General features: G+C 41.8%; 1 protein-coding gene across 4 annotated transcripts in view; it reads left to right on the top strand.

Annotated features, from left to right (window-relative positions):
• Window positions 1-1,063: 1,063 nt before the first annotated feature.
• The window catches only part of HNRNPD (heterogeneous nuclear ribonucleoprotein D), a 27,350-nt gene continuing 3,847 nt past the window's right edge, over window positions 1,064-24,566 (top strand). For 2 of the 4 annotated variants that reach the window (XR_007773318.1, XM_050945202.1), the window contains exons 1-7: window positions 1,066-1,454; window positions 4,006-4,062; window positions 15,504-15,672; window positions 17,586-17,747; window positions 18,782-18,913; window positions 20,097-20,196; window positions 20,289-20,435. Coding sequence is in view for 3 of the 4 variants with exons in the window: in XM_050945202.1 (XP_050801159.1) it covers window positions 1,240-1,454; window positions 4,006-4,062; window positions 15,504-15,672; window positions 17,586-17,747; window positions 18,782-18,913; window positions 20,097-20,196; window positions 20,289-20,435 (982 nt within the window). In the remaining variant the exon portion in view is untranslated. Of the gene's footprint in view, window positions 1,455-4,005; window positions 4,063-15,503; window positions 15,673-17,585; window positions 17,748-18,781; window positions 18,914-20,096; window positions 20,197-20,288; window positions 20,436-24,566 lie in introns of all 4 variants that reach the window. The other 2 variants (XM_050945203.1, XM_050945204.1) reach the window with 2 other exon arrangements.

The following is a 24,566-nucleotide window of genomic DNA, read 5'->3' as shown; positions in this document are numbered from 1 at the left end:
TGACACTGTCTCAAGAAAAGAGTAACAACTTTGAAATGTTTTTAAAAAGTCAGTGGAAAAGGGGGAAGCAAGTTCTAAGCCATGAGTGGTGTGTTTCAGCTAACAGAACTTTATGAAACTGAATGCAATAGTTTTTCAAAACCTACTTACCCTTTTTCCTACCAGCTTTCCTAAGGACCTCTTCCTCCTTCCAGGACTAACATTCCCTTTTGAAGGGGGTAGGAATTTTTCTTCCTCTCTAAGGCAATCCTTTTACCTCTTCTCCATTAGCCATAGGAGGAGGACTGGCTGGACGGGTAAGTTCATTGTTCACCTTTCAAAAGAAAGGTGCCTAGAGCTGCTACTCTTCACTTCCTGCCCTAAAGCATTGAGCCTAATCCACCTCCAAGGCTGAGCTGTGGTGGGGGAGGGGGCTTTTCCTGCCTCTTAGGACTGGGCTGAGGGACCATTACTTGTGTGTGTAAGGGACACGCCAATCAGCAACTATACAATGGCCGGGGCCCAAGTAGGGGGACCAGATGTCCCGATTTTATAGGGACCAGTTCTAATATTTGGGGCTTTTTCTTATATAGGCTCCTATTACCCCAGCCCTGTCCTGCTTTCTCACACCTGCTATCTGGTCAGCCTAGGGCTGCCCAGGCCTGGTGGGGGTCCGCTGGACTCCGCCCACCGTTCAGACAGGGCGGCCCTACACTGGGCGCAGCCCGACCCGGCAGCTCAGGGAAGGGGCGTAACTAAGCTTCCCCCGCCACCTCTGCTCGCTGCCGCCCAAGCTGCCTTAGCCAGGGCACCTGCTGCGCCGCAGTTCCGTTGTCACCGGCCGCAGGGCCTCGCTACCGCCGCTGCCTCACGGGACCCCGACCCCCGGGTGGCTTAGCGCCCGTCTGTACTACGGGGGGCGGGATACAGTAGCCTGTTGACTACTCTCTTTCTGTCGTCTCTATGGCTCTTGAGCCGCTCTACCCGCTCACTTCCTCTCTCTCGGTGTATACAGTGTATACACAATGGGAGGAAGGCGGGATGGAGAAGGGACCGGGGTCACGTGATCACCCTGCGTTCTTTCCGCCCGCCATTTTACGTTGGGGTTCGCGGCGGCGCCATTAAAGCGGGAGAAGGAAGCACAGTAGCTAGGTCCGCCGGCTGGGGTACGAGCCCTCGCGGTCTTAGCCGGCAGGCGGAAGCGGGCATCCGCGCGCGCCGGTCTCGTGCTCGCCGCGGCTCCTCGGGCGCGGCAGCGTCATGTCGGAGCAGCAGTTCGGGGGGGACTCAGCGGCCGGAGCGGGAGGCGGCTCGGCGGAGCAGGCGGAGCAGCAGGAGGGGATGGCTGGGGCGGGCGGCGCGGAAGGGGGAGGCGGCGGCGGCGGCGGAGGAGGAGGAGGCGGCGGCGGTGGCGGTGGCGGCCCCGAGTCGGAGGGCGCCAAGATAGACGCGAGCAAGAACGAGGAGGATGAAGGGTGAGTAACGGCCGCTCTGGGCGGGGAGGCGGCTCCCGGCCTGTTCCCCGGCCGCGCGGTGGGGTTTCCCGCCGAGGCCCGCAGTGACAGCCCCGGCCCGGGGGCAGTTTGCGCGGGAGCCCTGTGTGCCTGTGGCGGGGCTGCCTGTCTCCGCCCGCGCCCGCCCGCAGCTTGGCAGCAGTAAAGCGCCTCGGGCCGCGTCAGGAGATGCTGCGCGATTGTCACCGCCCCTGCTCGGCTGGCTCCCCCGCAGAGCGGTGCAGGGAGACAGCGGCTTAGTGCGTGGGAAGTGGGAAACGAGGCTGGCTGGGACGCTGTGGGCCGCCCAAGGAAAGTCCAGTAGTTGCGCTACGGACTAGCCAGACCGCTCCCAGCTCCCGCTCACTCTGATGTTGCCCTGAGGCGAGTGTTCCCCATAACTTCGCTCCCACGGGTTGCAGGATCGAGCCCCTCATCCTTAACCCCATAGGCCCAGCAGGCTTTTTCCGTCCCGCAACCGCTAAAGGCACTTAGACACACTTCTGTCTGAGGACTTTTTACTCTGGCAGATGACGCCTAAGATTGCTATAACAGAAAAGCTATCAGGCATACTTTTGGTTTCCACTTTACTTTGTGCATTGACTGCATCAGTTACCGGCTAGTTCTGCTGTGAGCTGGCTTAGATAATGCAGTGCCGCTGTACCCGAGTCTTGTTGCACTTGTGGATGATACCTTAATAAGATTGACTAATCTCAGGTTGACAGTGTTTACGTGACTGCTCAGGGTCCCACCGTTAGGTACTGGCAGAATGGAATCCAGGAGTTGCTACTTAATGTGCTCTCTCAGCTAGTGTTGTGAACTATTGGTATTCCTCTAACCCAGTGGTTCTCAAACTTTTGTACTGGTGACTCCTTTCACATAGCAAATCTCTGCGTGCGACACCCCCCCCCTTATAAATTAAAACCATCTTTTTAATGTATTTAACCCTATTATAAATGCTGGAGGCAAAGCAGGGTTTAGGGTGGAGGCTGACAGCTCACGATCCTCCGCCCATGTAATAATCTCGTGACCCCCTGAGGGGTCCTATCCCCCAGTTTGAGAACCCTTGCTCTAACCCATCTTCCCCACACCTTCATGTTAGCTTATACTCTGCCAGGTAAACTACACTTGAGCCATCAACAGCTCCCAGTCTCCTTTTTCTGAAAACCTCTTCCCTGATCTCACCCAGCTCAAAATGTGGTATTTTCACATTTGTTGCTGCCTTTAGCTTTAAAGGAGGTAATTATAGTATCTAGTGTGAAGTATAAATTCAATCCCTATTTTAGGGTTTTATGCTCTGCTTATCATTGTAGTGCCTTCTACGAAAAGTTAATAGCAACGGTAAAGTCTTTAGTGGATTTCATGGATTCTGACTCTTCTCAGGATAAAAACTCTGCCTGGAGTATTTTTGTTTGTTTGTTTTTAGGCTTTTATTCTCATTTTTTAGGAAACAGAAATGGCATCTTAACTTAGCCAATCTGCTGTCTATCCTTCAGTTACATCTGCTTTTCATTGCTGCCTGAAATAAGCATTCACTGCTTTTTTTCACTTGTAAGCCATACATAGGCAACCCAGTAAAAGTTAGATGGATTATATTTCTCCTTGTGTCTTGACAGGAGTATTTGCTAAATTCTAATTGCACCATCTTTATTGTTGGTGATGGTACATAAGCCAAAAAGAACTTAGTTTTTATTTTGTTTTTTATTTGATTTTACGGGACTTGTAATATGGAACCTTACAATGCCATTAGCTATTTTTCAGAATAGAATTGCACTCCAAAATTTGTACTGTTCAGAACACTTAAGTTAAGAGTGTTCAAACCTATACCTAAATCTAGATTTAGGGTCTGTGTGGATTGAGTGTTTGAGATTTGATTGTGGTTAGGTAACACTTATTAAATAATCGTAACTTTTCTTAATCAAGACTAATCTTTAAATCCATATTTGGCTTGTAAATCAATGGCCTGTATTTCAGAACGGGGGCCCGTTGCTGCTCTTGTTGGAGAGCATCTACTTAGTAGCTCTGGAAAATCAGGCTGCTTCTGTTTAGGTACCTAACTGTAGATAGACATTGATGTTGGAAAAATTTAGCCAATGATTCTAGTTGGTGAACAAAAAATTAGTCTTTGGAAAGGTGATATAAACATCAAGAAACTAAACCTTAACAGAAGTGCAAGATTTTTAGTTGTATTACCAAGTGTGATACTATGGCATGCGCATAATTTATTACTGAGATGCAGTCTTGAGCTGTGAACATCCATCTATAGCTTATTGATAGGGTACTCTGCCAATTGCTGTTTTAGCTTGTTTTTCCCTGTAATGTTCTTGGCCCCTTTGCTGGTATCATTTTAATGGCTGCTCTGGGCTCTTGCTCTTCTTCAAGTTGTTTAGACACTTAAACATCTGTGCTTGATAGCTAGCTACAGTGATTACACTAAAGCTTATAAAAAGTATAAATAAGTTAAAATTGTAATCCTAACAAATGCTGAAAATTGAATTTTGATCAGTTACTGTATTGGTTGGTTGTTCTCTAGCAATTCAAACTCCTCCCCATGGCTTTCTGAAGCGGCAGCGCCACAGCGGGAAGAATGGTAAAACTTTACATTTATTTCTAAATGCTCAAGGGCTCTGATAGCAATAAATTGAAAAGCATTTTGGGGGGCACCTGTCTGGCTTGTGCCACTAACTGGCAACTTTTAATCCCCAGGACAAATTCCCGGTGGTTATTGCTTATATATATAATAGGATATATGACCTGCGAAACTAAAATTTTGTATGTGCAGGGTCTAATGTATAGACTTAAAAAATTGTGTTACTTAAATGGCTTGTCTTCTATGAGTATGTAACTACCAGTTAGTCAAACAAGATGCACTGTATTAGAGTTCCTTTATATTAATGGAGAAATATCTAAATATTGACTAAGTGTTGTTAAATGGATATAATGTCCTTCTGATTTTAATCCTAATGCATTTACATTTTTCATTTCCAAGTAAAATGAAATGATGTTTACTGAAAGTAAATCTTTTGTTTTAAATAGTAGAAAGTGTTGGATTATAAGGGCCATCCTCTTGGAACAGGCAAAGATCTTACTGAATTTACTGTAACCGAAGGTTGTCTTAGATTGCTTACGTGAAAATATTCTTAGTAAAATTAGCCCTTAATCTTCAGAAGACAACTGCTAATGCTTGGTGTGAGATGAGCAAATCTACCAATTTTTAACTAACATTTCATTTCAAAGCTTGCCTTGAATTAGTAATATAAGGTATGCTAAGTATCTCATTAAAGTTTACCTTACCTAGTAATTGAAATTAAATGCATCCAAAGTACCTTTAAAGTAAACGGTTTAAGTATACCTTCCAGGAATGTTAAATATGCTGATCTTTTTAGATCAGGCACTGAGTACTCGCCCTTCTATTACCCTTCTTTCTGTTTCTGTACACAACACAGTCGCAATAGACCAGGATTCATTGAAGCTTAGTTCTAAATATGTTTGGTCTCCAGTACAGTCAGACTCTGCAGCAAGATACTTTTCTCTTAAGTACCCTTACTCTTAAGAATAGCCCCTCCCCTCCTGGGGGTGACATACCAGTCAAATGGTAGAGTAGAAGACAGGCCTATTGGATGAAGATAACTTCCATATGGCAGATCTGTCTCCCCGCCCTCTGCAAACATGCTTGGAAGCCTTCTGATTTCCCTCCCTGCTTCCACAATGGCTTGACTGAGAGCAGGGAGAGAAATCGGAAAAAATATTTTTCCTCTTGTAAAAAAAACAAACAAACTTCAAACACTTTGGCATTGGCAAAGTAAATATTTACATACAGTATCTTCCTGTTTTCCTTTGACTTAGTTTTGGATTTTATAACTTAAAAGTTCGCAACTGTTATTTCTGCCATGTCCTTGCTGTCTAATGCATGCTCAGTTGAGGGTTGGGACTAGGTTGTGGATGAGGTTTTGTGGAGGGTCGTGATTTTCAGCCTAGACTTTAAGAGTAACTTTTCTGAGTGGTGTCAGAACGTACTAGGTAATGCTTGCACCGTAACATCGCATTAATTCTCTCAGCCTCAGGATGTTGTTGATCTAGTCTTCCAGAACAGAGGAGGATCCAAGCACCAACAGTTTCTGCAGAATTTAAGCTTTCCTCTAAACCAGTTATACACATGGAAGGCTTTGTTGGTAAACATATTCCAGTCCCTCACTTCCGCTGAGCAAAATTAGTTATAGGTCCAAAAGTGCAGTTTTGCCAGCATAACCATGTGTGTATTAAGGGTTTTTGCCAGTATTGTTGTGTGTCACTCGCAAATCAAATCTCTCACCACTATAGCTATTTTGCAAAAGTTTGTAGTATAGATCTGGCCTCAGTTTTAAGCTCTTACAGTTGACAGTAACCTTCCAAATGTCATCTGGTTGTAAACTGATGAAGTATTTTTTTACCAAGTCTGTAGGCACAATTAAAGGGAGCTTGTAAACTTCAAATTTTGAAATTCACTACATTCCCAAAATTTCACTTCCTGATAGAACTTTCTTTAAATAGTAAATAAAAATAAATCTTCAGAAGGGTTCTTCTGCTCCCCCATTTACACAGCTGCCTTTTTTCCAGCAAGGATACACAGAGGAGAAATTGTCCATAAACAAGTTCTGTCAGGTGCACCAAGTTATTTAATCAAAAAATATGTGTTCTAACTTTTTTACGTAAATTAAAGCATTCCAAATAACTAGTAGGTTTAAAGACTTCCTGAGATTTTTTCCCCAAGATGACTATTCCTTTAACAAGAGTCCTCAGTTCTACTGATACTCAAAACCTTGTATACAGCACTGAAGCTCTCAGGTAGCATGTCATCTTCACATTACTGCTTGGGCAAGATCAGAGCAACAGCAGAGGCAAGCATTGTGGATATATTCGTATGGGAGAATGATCCAAGGGGAAACGCTGAGGTTGGTGAAGTTAAGAGTAGCAGAGACCGAACCTGCCACAGACACTCCTGCTGCTGAGGTGGGAGTAGAGACCAACTGATTTCCCTTCCAGCATCTTTAAATTTATAAGGCTCCACTAGTCAGAAGTGATTAATCTTTAAAAAAGAAAAACCCACCTTCCAAGAAGAGGTCAGGAACAGTCCCTGGCAAAAATATAGCGCATACATCAGATTTCAGTGGGTGCTATGTATGTTGAAATATTTTGATTAAGGCTTGCCTACACTTTATCATGTAGTGTAATCATGAAAACGTATATCTTCTTACCTATTTGCCTGTATATGTTAGAAATCTTGGTTTGTAAACTTAAGTGCCTCAATGACTATGCTTTTCTTACCCTAGAGTTTTGAAGTTTGAGTATGTTCTGAATTATTTTGCTACTAATTGACCGTCATAAACTCAGCCTTTTAAAGGTAGACCCGTCACCTTCTTAGCTCTGTCTCGTCCCCCCACCCCCACCCTTTTTCCAGTTATTTGCTCCATATTTTCTGCCTTTTTTTCTACTTCTGTACAATTTTGAGTCTCCAATCCTTATGTTTTCTGGGATGTTTCCAAGATCTCTTCTTTGTAAAAGTTTCATGACATTGTAACCCTTCTTCTGAGAGCTGGAAAGACATGGCTTCCTGTCTGTCCTGTAAATGCTGCTTCTGCGATCTGAAAGTTTATGGGAGGGAGTGCTCAGTGGTTTGAGCATTGGCTGGCTAAACCCAGGGTTGTGAGTTCAAACCTCGAGGGGGCCATTTAGGGAACTGGGGTAAAAATCTATCTGGAGATTGGTCCTGCTTTGAGCAAGGGGTTGGACTAGATGACCTACTGAGGTCCCTTCCAACTCTAATATTCTGTGATTCTATGATACGTTCAACAGTGACTGGCTGCAGTGGTTCCCACCCATGTGAATTGGCTGGCCCCCAAAATCTTTGTTGTTATAGCTTTCTCATGTCAATTCATATTGAAAGTAAGCTCCTGAAGTCTAAATTCAGAGTATAGTCTTGATTTGTAGTCAAGGTCTCTGAGCATGCCTCATGTTATCCACTGAACCACTACTGTAGGGTGCATTACTTGGGAATTAGTGACTATGTGGGAAGAGGTGATGGTCCAAGTTTCTACAGAGGATTGGTAACACCAAACCACAAGCTGATTACTAGGGCCCTACCAAATTCACAACCATGAAAAACATATCATGGCCCGTGAAATCTGCTCTTTTGTGTGCTTTTACCCTATGCTATACAGATTTCATGGGAGAGACCAGCATTTCTCAAATTGGGGGATCCTCACCCAAAAGGGAGTTGCAGCAGAGTTGCAGGGTTATTTTAGGGGGGCCATAGTATTGCTACCCTTACTTCTGCGCTGTTTTCAGAGCTGGGTGGCTGGAAAGCGGCAGCTGTTGGCCAGCTGCCCAGTTCTGAAGGCAGTGCCCTGCCAGCAGCAGCACAGAATAAGGGTAGCAATACCATGCCACCCTTACTTCTGCACTGCCTTATAGTGGCAGCTGCTGATTGAGGACTCAGTTGTGCAGGCAGCAGCAGTGAAGTAAAGGTGGCAATACCACACCATGCCATCCTTACTTCTGTGCTGCTGCTCCTGGTGGTACTGCCTTCAAAGCCGGGCTTCTGGCCAGCAGCCACTGCTCTCCACCACAATAATGTTGTGACCACCCCACAACTCCTTTTTGGCTCAGGACCCCTCCAATTACAACACTGAAATTTCAGTTTTAAATAGCTGAAATAATGAAATTTATTATTTTTTAAAATCTTATGACTGTGAAATTGACCAAAATGGACTGTGCATTTGGTAGGGCCATACTGATTACATAGGAAATGCTCTGCACTGAGGAAACTATTGATACTGTCATTCTTCCGAAAGGTATTTTGAAGGGTTTTTTTAGGGAGTTTGATTCATTCTTGTTCATTGGTCAGACATTGTCAGTTTGGCTTTATTCAGCATATCCAGAGAATTTGTGTTGTGTGCATTAGTGAGTTGGTTTGATACTGCTTTTTTCTCTAGTAATTTGCCTAGGCAATTCTCTTCTGAAGAGACTCCGCTTTTCCAGAGGCCATATTGCTAACATTGTTCATTGTTAAGGCTATGTTTATCATGTTGGTCATAGAAATCAGGGAAGCTGTGGTTTCCAGAAACCTCCATGACTCTGCTTCAGCCTCAGGGGTTATTGGACTCGAGCTGACAGGCAACAGGGGACCCCTTGCAGTGTTCCAGTGACAGACTCCTGAGGAGGCCTGCCTCGGGGTTCCAGCAACAAGGAATAGCCTCGTGTGCACACAAGGCGGGATGCGTTGGGCGAGTGGCTGGGGATGTTCTGTTTTCTCTTTGGGAAATATGGTCACCCTGCAGCTCCCAGCTTCCATGGGTGGAGGAGGGGCCCCCTGCAGTTTCCAGCTGCCGTGGCCAGAGGGGGAACCCCACAGCTCCTAGCCACCATGGTGGTGGGAGAAACCATGAAGCCACAGCAGCAAAAGTTACAGACAGGTCACAGTTTCTGTGAATTTTTATTTATTGTCCGTGACATGTCTGTGGCTTTTTTACTAAAAATAACCATGACAAAATCTTAACCTTATTTATTGTACCTGTAAAATATATTCCTGCAGTCTCTTTCATTGGCAGTGAAGGCTTTTCTGCCTTATTAGTCTTATGAAATTGTTCCATTCTTACATTACTGCATCACAGGCTACTATATACATTACTGGCTACCTATATATACCCACCATACATCAGGGTGGTTATATACAGAAGTCTATGCCATAGCTATTATGAGGTCTTTTAAACTCTGTGGTGCTAATTCCACTCAACTTTAACATCTGGGTTTATAAAGGCCTCATTTCCCCTGGAGATGCTAAACACCTTTAGCACCCATTGACTTCAGTTGGTAGTGTGGGTACTCAGCATGTGTATTTTTTTAAAAATACCAAAAAAAACCCAAAACCCTGTTTATCTGAAACTTCAACATGCAAGTTGCCACGTCTAAAACCCAATGTTGTGTAACTGGGATAATTTTTACAAATACGAAATTTCCTGGACTTTGGCTGGTGGGAATAACGTACTCTCTTTTTTTAGAAAAATCCTGTGAACTGTTCCAGTTGTATTCCTACCAGATACCACCTGTGAATCACCACAGTTAAGATCAGTTCAGGTGCTCAAGCTGGTTGTGGTGGTACTTCTCTCCCAGTTTGGATGATAGAGCTAGCCTCGCTTTTGAGGCACAGTGTAAAGTCTCTCTGCTTCCTCATACTCCTGAAGAGAAGGGACTCGATGGGGCACTTGATGGTTCTGGGCATGAGTGTTATGACACAACATGGACATCCGGGCTGCCACTAAATGCCTATTTTAAAAAGAAAATTAATGATCTTTACAAATAAGTTTTGGGCTGTTTTTCTTTTTAACAGAGTTTTTACACCAAGGGAAAGGACCCATAGCCCACAAGAAGTCCGCTAGGGAATTTATTGTTGCTGTTGATTTTAAGTGGAAGATTTTTAGATACTACAGCGATGCGCAGCAGTATAAAATCCTAGAATAGATGGCTATTAGCACTTGAGTTGGAAGTTGGTTGATTTTGCTGGGTAGATTGACAGGAGCTCTTGCTTATTCAAATAACATTAGTGACTGGGCTGGGTTGTACCAGCAGCATCAAGTTCATGTCATTAGTGGATTTTTCCCAAGGCTTCCCATATTTAACCTGTTTTAAATGGAGCATTTCATACAGTGTATTTCTGTATCAATAATTCAGTAACTTTTTATTACGTCTGACAAAGTGGGTATTCACCCACGAAAGCTCATGCTCCAAAACATCTGTTAGTCTATAAGGTGCCACAGGATTTTTTGCTGCTTTTTTTATTACAAAATAACATGTAATGCATAGCATAATTATTCATTCCAACACTTGAAAATCATTTTAATAACCATCTTAAACTGTTTGAGTCCTTAAGATGGATCTCAAGTGAAATACACTTTTAAATGAGTGTACACAGTTAAAATCTTTTAAATTCAAACATCTAACTTTAAATTAATTTTAAAATAGTAGGATGGGGAGAGATGTGTAGTATTCATCTGATATCCTGTGTAGCCAAAGGGAATCCTCACAGTGGCAAAAATAAGGTAGATCTGGGTATTTTCACTGCTCATCAAACATAATATTTAAACACTGAGAGAAATACAAAAGCCCAGATTCTAGGGAATCCAAAAGTAAAGCACTCCTTTGAAAGTGGGAAATTAAAAACCCAAGTTGCTATTCTTATATAAAAGAGAAAATACCGTGTTAACTTCAGTCTTCAGTGGACATACACCTCTGCCCCAATATAACGCTGTCCTCGAGAGCAAAAAAATCTTAACTGTGTTATATCGAACTTGCTTTCATCCGCTGGAGTGCGCCCCCCCCCCCCCCCCCGGAGCGGTGCTTTACTGCTTTATATCTGAATTCGTGTTATATCGGGTCACATTATATTGGGGTAGAGGTGTACAATGCATTTTGTCAAGTAGACAGTCTTTTCTTACAACTTTTTAATGTTTAAAGTAGAGCTGTCAATTAATTGCAGTTAGCTCACACAGTTAAAAAAATAAATTGCAATTAATCACACTTATATCAGTAGAATACCAATTGAAATTTATTAAATATTTTTGGATGTTTTTCTACATTTTCAATATTGATTTCAATTAGAACACACAATACAAAGTGCACAGTGCTCACTTTATATTACTATTTCTGATTACAAATATATGTACTATAAAAATGATCAAAGAAATTTCACCTCATACAAGTACTGAAGTGCAATCTCTTTATCCTGAAAGTGTAACTTACAAATGCAGAATTATTTTTTTGGTTACATAACTGCACTCAAAAACAAAACTGTGAAACGTTAGAGCCTACAAGTCCACTCAGTCCTACTTCTTATTCTGCCAATTGCTAAGAGAGACAAGTTTTTACATTGACAGGAGATACTGCTGCCTGCTTCTTATTTACAGTATCACCTGAAAGTGAGAACAGGTGTTTGCATGGCACTTTTGTAGCCGGCCTTGCAAGATATTTACATGCCAGGTATGCTAAATGCCCCCTCTCGCGTCAGCCACCATTCCAGAGGACATGCTTCCATGCTGATACTCACTTTTTTAAAAAAAAGTTAATTAAATTAGTGACTGCACTTGTTGCGGAGGAGAACTGTATGTCTCCTACTCTGATTTACCTGCATTTTGCATATATTTAATGTTATAGCAGTCTCAGATGATGACCCAGCACATGTTCATTTTAAGAACACTTTCACAGCGGATTTGACAAAATGCAAAGAAGGTATCGATGTGAGATGTCTAAAAATAGCTACAGCGCTTGATCCTAGGTTTAAGAATCTGAAGTGCCATCCAAAATCTGGGAGGGACGAGGTGTGGAGCATGCTTTTAGAAGTCTTAAAAAAGCAACACTCTGATGCAGAAACTACAGAACCCAAACCACCAAAAAAGAGAATCAACCTGCTGGTGGCATCTGACTCAGATGATGAAAATGAACATGCACCAATCCACACTGCTTTAGATCATTATCAAGCAGAACCCATCATCAGCATGGAAGTATGTCCTCTGGAATAATGGTTGAAGCATGAAGGGACATATGAATCTTTAGCGCATCTGGCACGTAAATATCTTGCAACACCAGCTGCAACAATTCCATGCAAACATGTGTTCTCACTTTCAGATGACCTAGTAAACAAGAAGCGGGCAGCATTATCTCCTGCAAATTGCAGTCTTGTTTGTCTGGGTGATTGGCTAACCAAGAAGTAGGACTGAGTGGACTCTAAAGTTTTACATTCTCATTTTTGAATGCAGTTTTTTGTACATCATTCTACATTTATAAATTCAACTTTCATGATAGAGATTACACTACAGTACTTGTATGAGGTGAATTGAAAAACGCAATGTTTGTTTTTTACACTGCAGATATTTTTAATCAAATAAATATAAAGTGAGCACTGTACACTTTGTATTCTGTGTTGTAATTGACATTAATATATTTGAAAATGTAGTAAACATCCACAAATATTTAAAATAAATGGTATTATGTTTAACCGTGTGACTAATCTTGATTAATCATGCAGTTAAACAAATTAATCACAATTAATTTAATTGCTTGACAGCCCTAGTTTAAAGATATTACAGTAGGTTAGAGTACTTTAACATCTTTAAGAGCTAAAAATGCTAGTCATGCTAATAGCCTGTCTTAATCTAAACAGTATTGCTATGCTTATTTTATGGAAGTAGACATAAAATGTTTGATTTGTACTGTAAGTTTTCCAGTTATTTAGCCTTTTCATGGGCATAATGATATAAGGGAAGGTTTTGGTAAGTTTGCATTGCTATAATTTGCTCATTTATTGAGTCCTGTAAACATGTCGTCTTTTTCTTTTCTTGCTTCACTCAGCAAAAAGTTCCCCAAATAGTTTGTCGGGAAGTCATATATCTGTGGCATGTTGAGGAATAAAACACTAAGCCTTTTCTTTTGTTATGAAAACCTTGAAAACTTGAAGAAATTATCCCATAAATGTGTCCTCCTAAATCAGTGCTACTCAGACTGAGGGTTGTGAGCTGTAAGTGGCTCTTTAATGCATCTCCTGAGGCTCTTTGCAGCACATATTAAAACACGTAGGATTTGATTATTAACCAATAAGGATGCTTTTATTAACCTGTTATAGTTGATAAAATAATTATACTTGGTCAGTCATTTTGCAGTGAAAATAATATATATAAAAATGGAAAATAGAGAGTTCATGCTACTGGGCCTGTTTTAGGTAATGTTGGTTGCTAATTGACTCCTGAACCACCAAAGTCTGAATATCAGTGTTTTAAAGCATCTCTGGAGTGTAGAGCTCTTCTGAGTGTCTGTCACCACTAATGTGGTGGTGCAGCACTCAGTTGCCCAACTAATCCCTTCATATTTGTCTTGAAAGCACTAATCCTGGGAAGAGCTTCTAGTACTCTGTGGTAGAGAGCAAAGGCTATTGGAATACTATGTGAATGGATGGAGAGGAGTGGGTCTGCTGGGGATTAATTCAGAATTTTTTTTTGGTTGAGGGAGGCGGGGGGATATGATGTAGTCACTGATGTTACGCATGTAACATCTGCAGGCTGAAGCCAACTGCAGTGGACACAGAGTGCATAAGGATTAGATAAATAGTCAAAAGTCTATGCATTCCTAAGGCCATGACTAACGTAGCAAGACCTGGAAGTGAGTAGCCTTGATGTTCCGATCTGTATGTGCAGCTTTGATTTAAAGAGGTCGTCTGGCATATGGTGATGTGACATAACTTATGCTATAGATGTGCTGGTATATATTTTTTTGAAGTGACTTTCTCCACATGTGTAACAGAGGAGTTTGGATATATATTGTGTGCAGAGGAACATTCTAGGCAGGGGTGAGCAAACTTTTTGGCCTGAGGGCCACATCTGGGTGGGGAAATTGCATGCAGGGTCATGAATGTAGGGCTGGGGCAGGGGGTCGGGGTGTGGGAGGGAGTGCGGGGTGTGAAAGGGGGTACAGGTGTGCAGGAAGTGGCTCAGGGCAGGGGGTGGTGTGGAGTGCAGCAGGGGCTCAGGGTAGGGGGTTGGGGTGTAGGGTACAGGAGGGGTTCAGAGGGCTCCATGCGCTACTCTCCCCTGAAGCTCCCATTGGCTGCAGTTCCCTGTTCCTGGCCAGTGGGAGCTGCGGCAGAGTGCTTGGAGGCGAGGGCAGCGCACAGAGTCCTCTGCTCCTCCTTCTCCAGGGGCCGCAGGGAAGTGATGCCAGCCACATCCAGCAGTGACACAGGGCCGGCAATCCAAAGCCCTGTTGGGCCGGATCCGGCCCGCGGGCTGTAGTTTGCCCGCCCCTGTTCTAGGGATTTCTAGAATGAATACCAACTTGTGGAAGTACATTTTAGTTGAGGCAGTGAAGAGAAGCGGGTCTTGTAGGAAATGTCTTTGCAGATCTGGCTGGATCTTGTTTTCTCTTGTGACTTTTGGAGCCAAAATAAAGCAAAATTATTTTAAAATGATTCTTCACTTGAATAGGTACAAATAACATTTGTCTAATAGCTTTAAGAGAGATTCCATTTACAATTTCACTTAGTTAATTTAAGTTGACACAAATAATAAAATGCTCCCTTTTTGAGGAGGTAAGATGTTTGGCCTTTTCACCCCTCATTTCCCAACTCTTTGCATTGAGAGAGTGACTTGATTCCAAACTATCTAGTGTACCACCTCATATTGACAATTAAAATGAAACTCATACTTAGATGAGCCTACTCACATTACGTTGCATAGCCAGTGTGATTGGGAAAACAATCGATTTACAACTTGTTTGGGCACACATTTTGGGAAAAAACACGTGGCCTCATCAGTATATAATTTTATAAATTTAGTATTAGTATTGGTCTTGGTCTGAGCACGTAACTTTACAGTCATGTTCCAATACTGCTTACTTCTCTTCTGTGTGAGTAGAGTAATTTGTCCCCAACCTGGTAGAGTTTTTGTCTAGCCACTTAAGTAGTGGCAAACCAGACACATTTGTGCCTGTCCAGCCCAGACTGGCGCATATGGCTCAGTGGGTAATCTGCACTCACTTTGTGCATTTATTTTGAATAGTAACTATGGAATAATGACAACTTAATCAACATTTGATCCCCTGTGAGGCTGAGTGAGTGCAACTGAGAACAGAATGTGGTTAATAAGATCTTTAGTGGTGGTGATGTGAAGTAGGAAGTATCCTCATTGTCTTTTCAGCCCCCACGTTGAGTTTTGTAGGGCTGGCAGCTTAATAAGGCTTATATGTAAACTAAATAAATGACAGACACAAATAATGGAACTCAAAATGTCACTTTTACATAGTTTTTTTTCAGGGTATATTTGCACTTGTGACAAATTTGACCAGGACCACTTTCTGAAATGTAGAAGGATGGTCAGATGTATAAAGGGGTATTGCTGATAGTATCCTACCAAAGTTCCCTAATTTGAAAAATGAGCTCTTATGGGGGGGTAAAAATCCTGTATGTCAAATTTTAGAACAGATATTAACAAATTATTAATCTTGTCTTTACAGGAAAATGTTCATTGGAGGCCTTAGCTGGGACACAACAAAGAAAGATCTGAAGGACTACTTTTCCAAATTTGGTGAAGTCGTAGACTGCACTCTGAAGTTAGATCCTATCACAGGGCGATCAAGGGGTTTTGGCTTTGTACTTTTTAAAGAGTCTGAAAGTGTAGATAAGGTAGTGTTATTCTCTAATCTAATTAATTCATTTAACCTTTAAATGAACAGTAAAGAAACTCAGTAATAAGGCTCGTGTGTGCATCTTGTCTACTTGATCTATTAGAAAGATACAGCTTTGCGAAGCAATATTTTTCCAGAGACTGCTTTTTTAAATGATTTTACTTCAGCCATCTAGCTGACCTGTCCAATTCATTGGCAATGAACAGCATTTCTTGAAGCATGGTCTCATGTCCTTCATGGCAAGGAAATCTCTCTCAGCATGTCAGGCCTAGTCCTTGTGTACACTACAGTGGTAGGTTGATGTAATCTGCTTTACATCGACCTAGCTATGGAAGTGTCTTCACTTACATTTGGTGCCCACTGACCTAAGTGCCTCTCTACGCCGATTTAGTAGCACCACCTCCCTGAGCAGTGTAGAGTCACAGTCGATGTAATTAAGTTGAAGCAGTGTCAGTGTAGACACTGCATTGCTTACCTCAACTGTTACTGGCTTTCAGGAACCATCTCACACTTACAATACAATTGTTACAACGCTCCTGGTGAGGGGACACACTGCCGACACAAGGAGCAAAGTGTGTGTGCGCGCGCAAACGATTTAATAACTGCAGTTGCTGTATGCCAACGTAACTTATGTTGACGTAATTTTGTAGTGTAGACAAGACCTCAGACATTACAGTATTAAATGCTGTTGAAAAAACCTTAGATATCGATACGACCTTTCATTTCTGGTTTTTACCAAAAAATACCTGGATTTTACTAAAACTGTTTGGTTTATACACATCTCCCTCGATATAACGCTGTTCTCGGGAGCCAAAAAATCTTACCGCGTTATAGGTGAAACCGTATTATATTGAACTTGCTTTGATCCGCCGGAGCGCGCAGCCTCACCCCCCGGAGCGCTGATTTACCGTGTTATATCCGAATTCGTGTTATATTGGGGTAGAGGTGTACTAATTTTAACCTGAATATTGGATCATTCAAGTACCTGAATATATGACTAAGAAAATCCAATACATTGTTAGGTAGATGTATTTGTTAATAATAAATTTAAAAGACAAGGTGAGTGAGCTAACATCTTTTATTTGGCCAGTTTCTGTTCCTGAAAGGCAAGTTTTTGAGCTTCTCCGTCTATTGGCACTTCTCTCTTAATATCTTGGGACTAACGTGGCTACAGCAACACCGCGAATGATAATAAATTAGTCTTAAGTCTAAATGCAAGGCTCTGTTAAAGCAATGTAATTTAATGTTGTGAAAAATATACACACGTGTATGTACTATTAATGCACTGTTCCTGAAATAAACCACAGTTTTATACTGTGTTTGGACTCTTTCAGTACTCTTATTTTCTCTATTTGTTGCCTGCCTGGTCCCACAATGTTTACGCTCAAATTTACCCAGAAAATGAGTCAACTTTTTGCACCAATTTTCACCCATTTTTAATTTTTTGTAATAAAACTGATCGAGTTCTGGGAAATTTTTGACAATATAAAAAACAAAGGGCCTTGAATATCCAGTACTGTGGAACTGTGTGCTCAGCAAGAATATTGGAGCTTACGTGGTCCAAACAGATCCAGATAGTAGTTCGCAGACTATAAAGGTAGAAGAAAGTGGTTTGATCTTTTTCAAACTTCCTTTTAGGGTGCCTTCTTTGAATACTGTGTCCTTAACTTTCTTTTATGGCACTCGGCTCTGAAGTGATAAGTGCTTAGATTAAGAGTTTGGGGAGGAAACACATAGTGTATATTGGCCAATATTGCAGACCTGTTACTTGGTTATGCACTTGTAAAAGTGCTCAGTTTATGCCCATCTTTAGTTAATGCTGTATCTTTAGCATTACACTTCACCAAAAACTGCAGTAAAGTATTTAGTTAGTTTGAAAAGTCAAAATGTTGTTAACTTCAAATTTTGTAGGTCATGGACCAAAAAGAACATAAACTGAATGGAAAAGTGATTGATCCAAAAAGAGCTAAAGCCATGAAAACAAAAGAACCTGTTAAAAAGATTTTTGTTGGTGGACTATCTCCAGATACGCCTGAGGAGAAAATAAGGGAGTATTTTGGAGGTTTTGGTGAGGTATGTGACAAAAGCTGTTTAATCCATTTCCATTTTGAGTCGCTTCTGACATTGAAACATTCTAATTTTGACAGTGGTACTGCTTTAAAGCATGTTTTTAAAATGTTGAGGCTTAACATCATTTGCCTGGCCAGTGTATACTCTAGACCTAACTACAGAGCGTTTGAAATTTTTCAGACTAAGTGGGAATCTAATCTTGGTTTCTAAAGCAGTTCAGATTTGCCTTGAAAATGCTGTTCACCCAGTGGGCTAAGACCTTTTTTTGAAAGGGGAGTAAAATACTTCTGCTTTATTTTCTAACTTTATCTTCATGGTAAATGTAGGCAAAAGTATCTTTTGTGCTTGTGCTGGTGAACCTCCATAAATTCTATAAAGCTGGCTTAAATGGCTGCCTATTCCCCACTGACCTGGCATATCCTGCTAACATGAACCTTTCAGCCCACGTCAACACAACAGTCAAGAAACCTGGTCACCAACTAGTTGTGCTCTACCCTGATTACAAATGTAGTTTCACTTTGTAATGTACTGTGGACCTTAACTGGTCTGTGTTAAATTGGAACCTACTTTGTAACTTGGGTAAGGAGATATGTTGGACATTTCCTTACTTAACACTGGTATATTTGCAGTCAAGTTCTTAAACTCAGGATCTAAAATTGTTCTTTATAATATGGTTTTAGTGCCAGGATAGGTGCCATGAAACTGGAACTACATCTTCTGGAAATTAGAAATACTTGATTGAAAAATATGGTGAAGCAAATCATGCTGATTGTAATTATTAAAGACTCTTTAAACATGTAACTTAAATTTGAATGTGAACATGAAATATATAGGTATATATTACTTTCAGTTTCCATATATGGTGAGAGCAAAATGCCTGTGCATGGAAACTTGATACCTGCATATATTGGTTAAATATATTCAGTTAACTAATATGAGCTATGCAGATGTAACTTTGTGATTATCTGATTCTAAACAAAGTATGGAGGGTTATTTGGTAAGACTGACATTGAAATATGCTAACTTGTTTTCACCAGGTGGAATCTATAGAGCTTCCTATGGACAACAAAACCAACAAAAGGCGTGGATTCTGCTTTATTACTTTCAAGGATGAGGAACCAGTGAAGAAAATAATGGAAAAAAAATACCACAACGTCGGTCTTAGTAAAGTATGTTAAAGTCTTACTAGAGGAATTTTAAATTGCTTGTTGTAACAGAGCAAATAATTTCCTGTGTGTGGAGTACATTAAGAGCTGCCTCCATTTTATTTGTGATAGTATCCTGGACGTGTATGGTCTAGCTATACAAAGTATTTAGCTCATCAATGTTTGTATTATATAAGCACCAAGTGTGCCTAGATTTTTTTGATGACATGACCACTGTTCATGTCTTCCTCTGGAACAGACACTCTGGGCCCTATGCCAGTCTTGCTTCCAACAAGTTTTTGGCCTTAGACGCTTTGTCATCCTTTTCATTCAGCACACTCACTTATCCCCAGAGCCCTGAATTCCCACTGGTAGGGCTCAGTGCACCAACTTCTCCTCTCCTCTCCCTCCCCTCTCCCCCCTCGGGGTGAGATTTACCCCTCATCTTCAGGGCCCACCAGAGCCTCCTTTAAGAACCTTGGAATCTCTCTCCTTTCCACAGCCTTCTCTGCCATCTTCTACCACATATACTTTATCTATAATTTTGGAATGGATTGTTTCTTTGACTCAATATCATACTTGCATCCTGGTTTAACTGTTCAACCACTTGCAAATGCTTTCTTGTTAGTAAAATACTTAAGTGGAGTATAAGCCAGTGAAAATTGTCTTGAACTGGTACTAAAGCAAAATGGAAACATGCTTACTAGCAAATCGTGGACTATATAGTTCAGAAATTGCATCACTTGTGTAAGTATCGCCAATAGCAAAAATAATGTAAAAATGAAAGTTTAAGTTTTACATGTTTGTTTATATACTGACAGCTGAGTTGAGCTTTCAAAACATAACTGAGTAAAACTACTGATGCTTTCATAATTCAAATCTGGTCCAAACTTTCTAAGGCTATACAGTCAGTAAACCAGAGGAAAAGCTGAAAGATTAGATTCAATTTTATTTTCAACAGTTCATTTAAGAATTAGTGTCTATGCCAGAAGTGATGAAACACTGAATTTTCACATGTTATGAACTAGAGTAGGTAACTGTTTAGCTTGAAGTTATTTGTTGTTTTTCCGAAGTCTCCAGTGTGACTATTTTTGTATTCTACGTTCATCTCTTAACTAAAGTACTGACTTACAATCATTTGGCTATAAATTACTTTAAAGACTGCTTTTTTCCCAATTAGGTTTGATTTTAACTTTTGGTCTTCTAGTGTGAAATAAAAGTAGCCATGTCAAAGGAACAGTATCAGCAGCAACAGCAATGGGGAAGTAGAGGAGGATTTGTTGGGAGAGCCCGTGGAAGAGGTGGTGGTAAGTTTGTACTTAACTTCTTACTAATTTTAGAAAGGTGTCTATACTCTTTCAGTATTCTGATTTTTTGGCCATGTACTACTGTGCTTCAGGCCCCAGTCAAAACTGGAACCAGGGATATAGCAACTACTGGAATCAGGGATATGGCAACTATGGCTACAACAGCCCAGGGTACGGTGGCTATGGAGGATATGACTACACTGGTTACAACAACTACTATGGATATGGTGACTATAGCAGTAAGTACTGAGCTTTGTATACAAAGTGTTACCAGACTTCTGTTTTAAACTTGTACAGTGAGAAGGGATATCAGATGACTTAAAGTGCCCTACACGGGTATTTTAAATCATGTTTAGTGTTTAAGCTCTTGGAAGCCGGAATCAAAAATATATCCATACTTGTGCTCACTCCCCTGATCTCATAGAAACCTGTTTTTTGGCTTGATCTTGAGTTTCTGACATTTAGTATTCATGGCAGCAGTTGACCATACGTGTTGCTGGTACGCATTTGGGATATGCAGGTTTTTTCAGTGACTATCCCTTCATTTTGACGGCTTCTGTACATTTTCTCTTCTGTTATATGCCACCTCTGGTGTTGAACTGTGAAACGCCTTGAAAAGCTGTGACCACTGGAAGATTCACAAGAGAGCTCGCCCTATTTTATAGGGAGTCAACCTCCCAATTGCCTTCGATTATCTGTCACCACAGAGAGCAAATGGAACTTACTTTTGTGTCCTCACACTAAATCTTCACATAGCCCACCCTCAATCTTTCTTTACTAGCTTTTAGTGTGGTGTAGGTTAGTTCAGTGTACATGACCCTTTCCTTATCCTTTGTTGTGACTGTGTTGGGCCCTAATCCCTGCAGAGGCTTTAAGATTTTTACCCACTTTTGGTGCCTCCTGTGCCTGGGTGAAGCCCGTTTGGTAAAGCCAGTATGATCTGTTGCACATTCATTTCATGCACCAGATGTGGGAGACATGAGGTTCCAAGCTCATCTGGCTTCTCACTGCCCTACAGCCTGATATCTTGATGGGCCCATGAAGGCTACCAAGACCAGCCTCTGTGCTGAGATCCTCTGACATTAGAGCCAAGATGTTGGACCCAAGATGCACTGTGTCACTCCAACCTTAATGACACGTTCTACCATAGATTCAAGGTTATAATTTCCTCTGTGCTCTACTGGGAGCAGATCCCTCATTTGGCATTGAATGCATCCAAAGTGGCACTGAAGACAGGATCAGTGCCTTCTACCAAGACCTCAATAGCCTTGTCACTAACTCAGGAGGTGCCAACCTCAGTACCTGTTCCATGCTTGACACCATTGCCAAGATAGTTTCTCTTTTTTTGTACTCTGACCCATCAGTCGCTTGAAGATTGTTGAGCGCCACTGTCACCTCTTCTGCACACTCCTCTGGAACTAGATGCTCCAGCATCAATTAACTTGGACTCCTTGCAGTTTAAGTCCCCATAACTGCTGCCATCTTAGTTGGAGTGGGGTCCACTTGTTAATACTACTAGCCAGCTTAATGCTTGCTTTCCCGCAAAAGAACAAGCTGGTATAAACTGGCCATCAATAAGTTTAGGCTTGTAATTAGACAAAGGTTTCTAACCATCAGAAGAGTGAAGTTGAAAGTTTTTTAGCCTGCTTTTTTGACATCCTTTGTCCTTATTCTGCTGTGCTCACTTCTTCCATTTCTTAGAATTGTGAAATCTGTCATTTCATCATCACTTTCACCCAAGCTACCTTCCACCTTCAGATTTGCAACCAATTCCTCCTTGTAGGTCACAGTCCAAGTCTAAAATGGCTGTTTCCCTGGTTACTGCCTCTACTTTCTGAAACAAAGTTTTCCCCAATATATTGCAAAAACTTACTGGAAATTTTGTGGTTTGCACTATTATTTTTTCAATAAATATCTGAGTAATTAGTCCCCCCTTACTAGCAGGTGTGTTGTTTTGGATATTTCTGTTCTTGAAATGCCTAATCCACCTCCCCTTCCTAATTTGATCTCTATTTCCTTTCCCCACCCCCTTTATTTTTACCCAGAGACTTCCAACTGGTCTGCCTCTAACCTCCTGCTCCTCACAACAAGTGTATGTGTTCTGATGTGTAATGCAATACCTCCTCCCTTTTCCCCTGCTTGTTCTTCTTGAACAAGCTATACCCCTCAATAGCAGTATTCCAGTCATGAGATTTATCCCCGAAGTCTCTGATGTCAGTTGAGTAATTTAGCTTATGTACTAATACCTGTACTTGCATTTGTGTATAGATATCTATACAATGAGCAGATTCTTCCACTGATTTCCCTCTTGTTGTTCCTATGATCCTATTGTAATTTTCTGTGTCTTCTCCCCGCCTTTCCTCCCCATCATCTAACCCTCTGTCAAGGTTGCCTTTCTTACCTGTGGGCTTTTGTCATCTGCCTCTTCTGTATTAAGGACAAACTCTACAGTCTCCAGGTTCCTTACGGGCATGGTAAATGCATTCACCCCTTCTTCCCTCCCCCCATTAGGGAGTCTCTGCCCTCATGGAACTTAAATCTTTTCCTAATGAAGTTAATGGGCCTTCCTTATGGACCTTTTGCTCAAGCCCAGTGGTTCTCAAACTTTTGTACTGGTGATCCCTTTCACATAGCAAGCCTCTGACACCCCCCTCCCGACCCCCCAATATAAATTTAAAAACACTTCATTATATATTTGACACCATTATAAATGCTGGAGGCAATGTGGGGTTTGAGGTGGAGGCTGACAGCTTGCGACCCCCCCCCCCCATGACCCTCTGAGGGGTCCCGACCCCCAGTTTGAGAACCCCCTACTCAAGCCTCTCTCAAGCATCTATCCATCTAAACTACTTTCTTGATAGCAAATATGTCTGCTTAGTGTTTTGGTGGCTGCACCACCTTGTACTGTGGTCAGCTAGGCTCCATCCCAGCTTCATGCCTTAGGTCTCTGATTTCCATCTCTCTCAATGCATATCCCTCCTGTCAGTCTTGTTGAGACATCATTTCCGTTCAGGGGAGGCATGGCCTAGATGCAGAAAAGGTGCTCTGTTTTTTAGCTGGAAAACTCTAAGCTCTTAACCTATTATTTGATTTTTTTTTTTCTAACATATAGGGAGAGATGCCAGGGAGAACCCGTCACCAGCCAGACTTTCACACTGGATTAGGAACAGTAGAAAACATTGCTGCATCTTAGCTAGGAAGTTAATGTTTTCCTGATTTAAAAACCCATGCCATGATAGCCACTGTAATATCAGTGCTAGCCCGTAGACATGCTCCCCTAGTGGAGACTTGCAAAGTGGAGTTTGGTGCATGCTTCCACTAGGTTCTGCTCCTAAGGCCTGGGCTACACCAGCAGGAGGGTTCGAACTAAAATACGCAACTTCAGCTATGATATTTGTGTAGCTGAAGTTGAAGTACCTTAGTTCAACTTTTCTGGCCATCCTCACGGCGGCAAGCTGACTGCCGCAGCGTCCCCGTCGACTGCACTTACTCCTCCTGCTGAGGTGGAGTACGGGCATCTATTAGTGGATCGATTTATCACGTCCAGATGCGATAAATCGATCCCTGATACATTGAACACTACCTGCCGATCCAGCGGGTAGTATAGGCCTACGCTTGGAATTAGCATTATGCTGTGATGCCCAGTTTGGGATAGCAGTGCTACAGAACATTTAGCTTAGAACTCCTTGACCACTGTTCACCTGGTACAGTGCTTCTTTCTAATCCCACAACTGGGGAATGTGCACAGGTCCTACAAGAAAAGAGAGAGAGGATACTTACTAGTAACTGTTCTTTGAGAGTTCTCTGTGCGTTCACACTACCTGCTGCCTTTCCCTCTGCCTCAGAATTCTGTGTAACTTCAGAACTGTGTCCTTTAAGAGAAGAAACTGAGGTGCTGCACTTCTCTAGAGTTAGGATGACAACTGTCACTGACCTGAGATCTCTTCTGTTATCCCCTCAGTAGACACTGCTTTTCAAGGCAGTTCCACAACTCAGTGTCATAGGTGCCATATCCCACAAGTGTGAATGCATAGTGGTGATTCTTGAAGAATAGCAGTTACTGGTAAGTAACTTCTCTGTCCTATCAAAGATCTTAAAGAATGATTTTGGGTGGGTGTTCATTGATCCCTTTATTCCACGAAGGTTGCATTCTAGCATTGTCCTGGTTAATGTTCAGCGCACACAACTGCTAGATGAGTGACTGTGGATGGACCTGCCTTTGGCTTGTATCAAATCTTAGGTCTTTGGGAGTGAGCTACTTTCCCATGTCTGGCTGTGATAGGAAATGGGAGAAGAAGCTGTGTCTGAAGTGCAGAGCAAAAAAGAAAACTTCTGATCTTGGCAAAGGGAAGCAATTTAAATAGAAGGTT

Source organism: Gopherus flavomarginatus, chromosome 3, assembly GCF_025201925.1.
Source record: "Gopherus flavomarginatus isolate rGopFla2 chromosome 3, rGopFla2.mat.asm, whole genome shotgun sequence".
NCBI lineage: Eukaryota > Metazoa > Chordata > Testudines > Testudinidae > Gopherus > Gopherus flavomarginatus.
The sequence above is the reverse complement of the archived record's forward strand: the minus strand, read 5'-3'. Positions and strand labels throughout refer to the sequence as shown.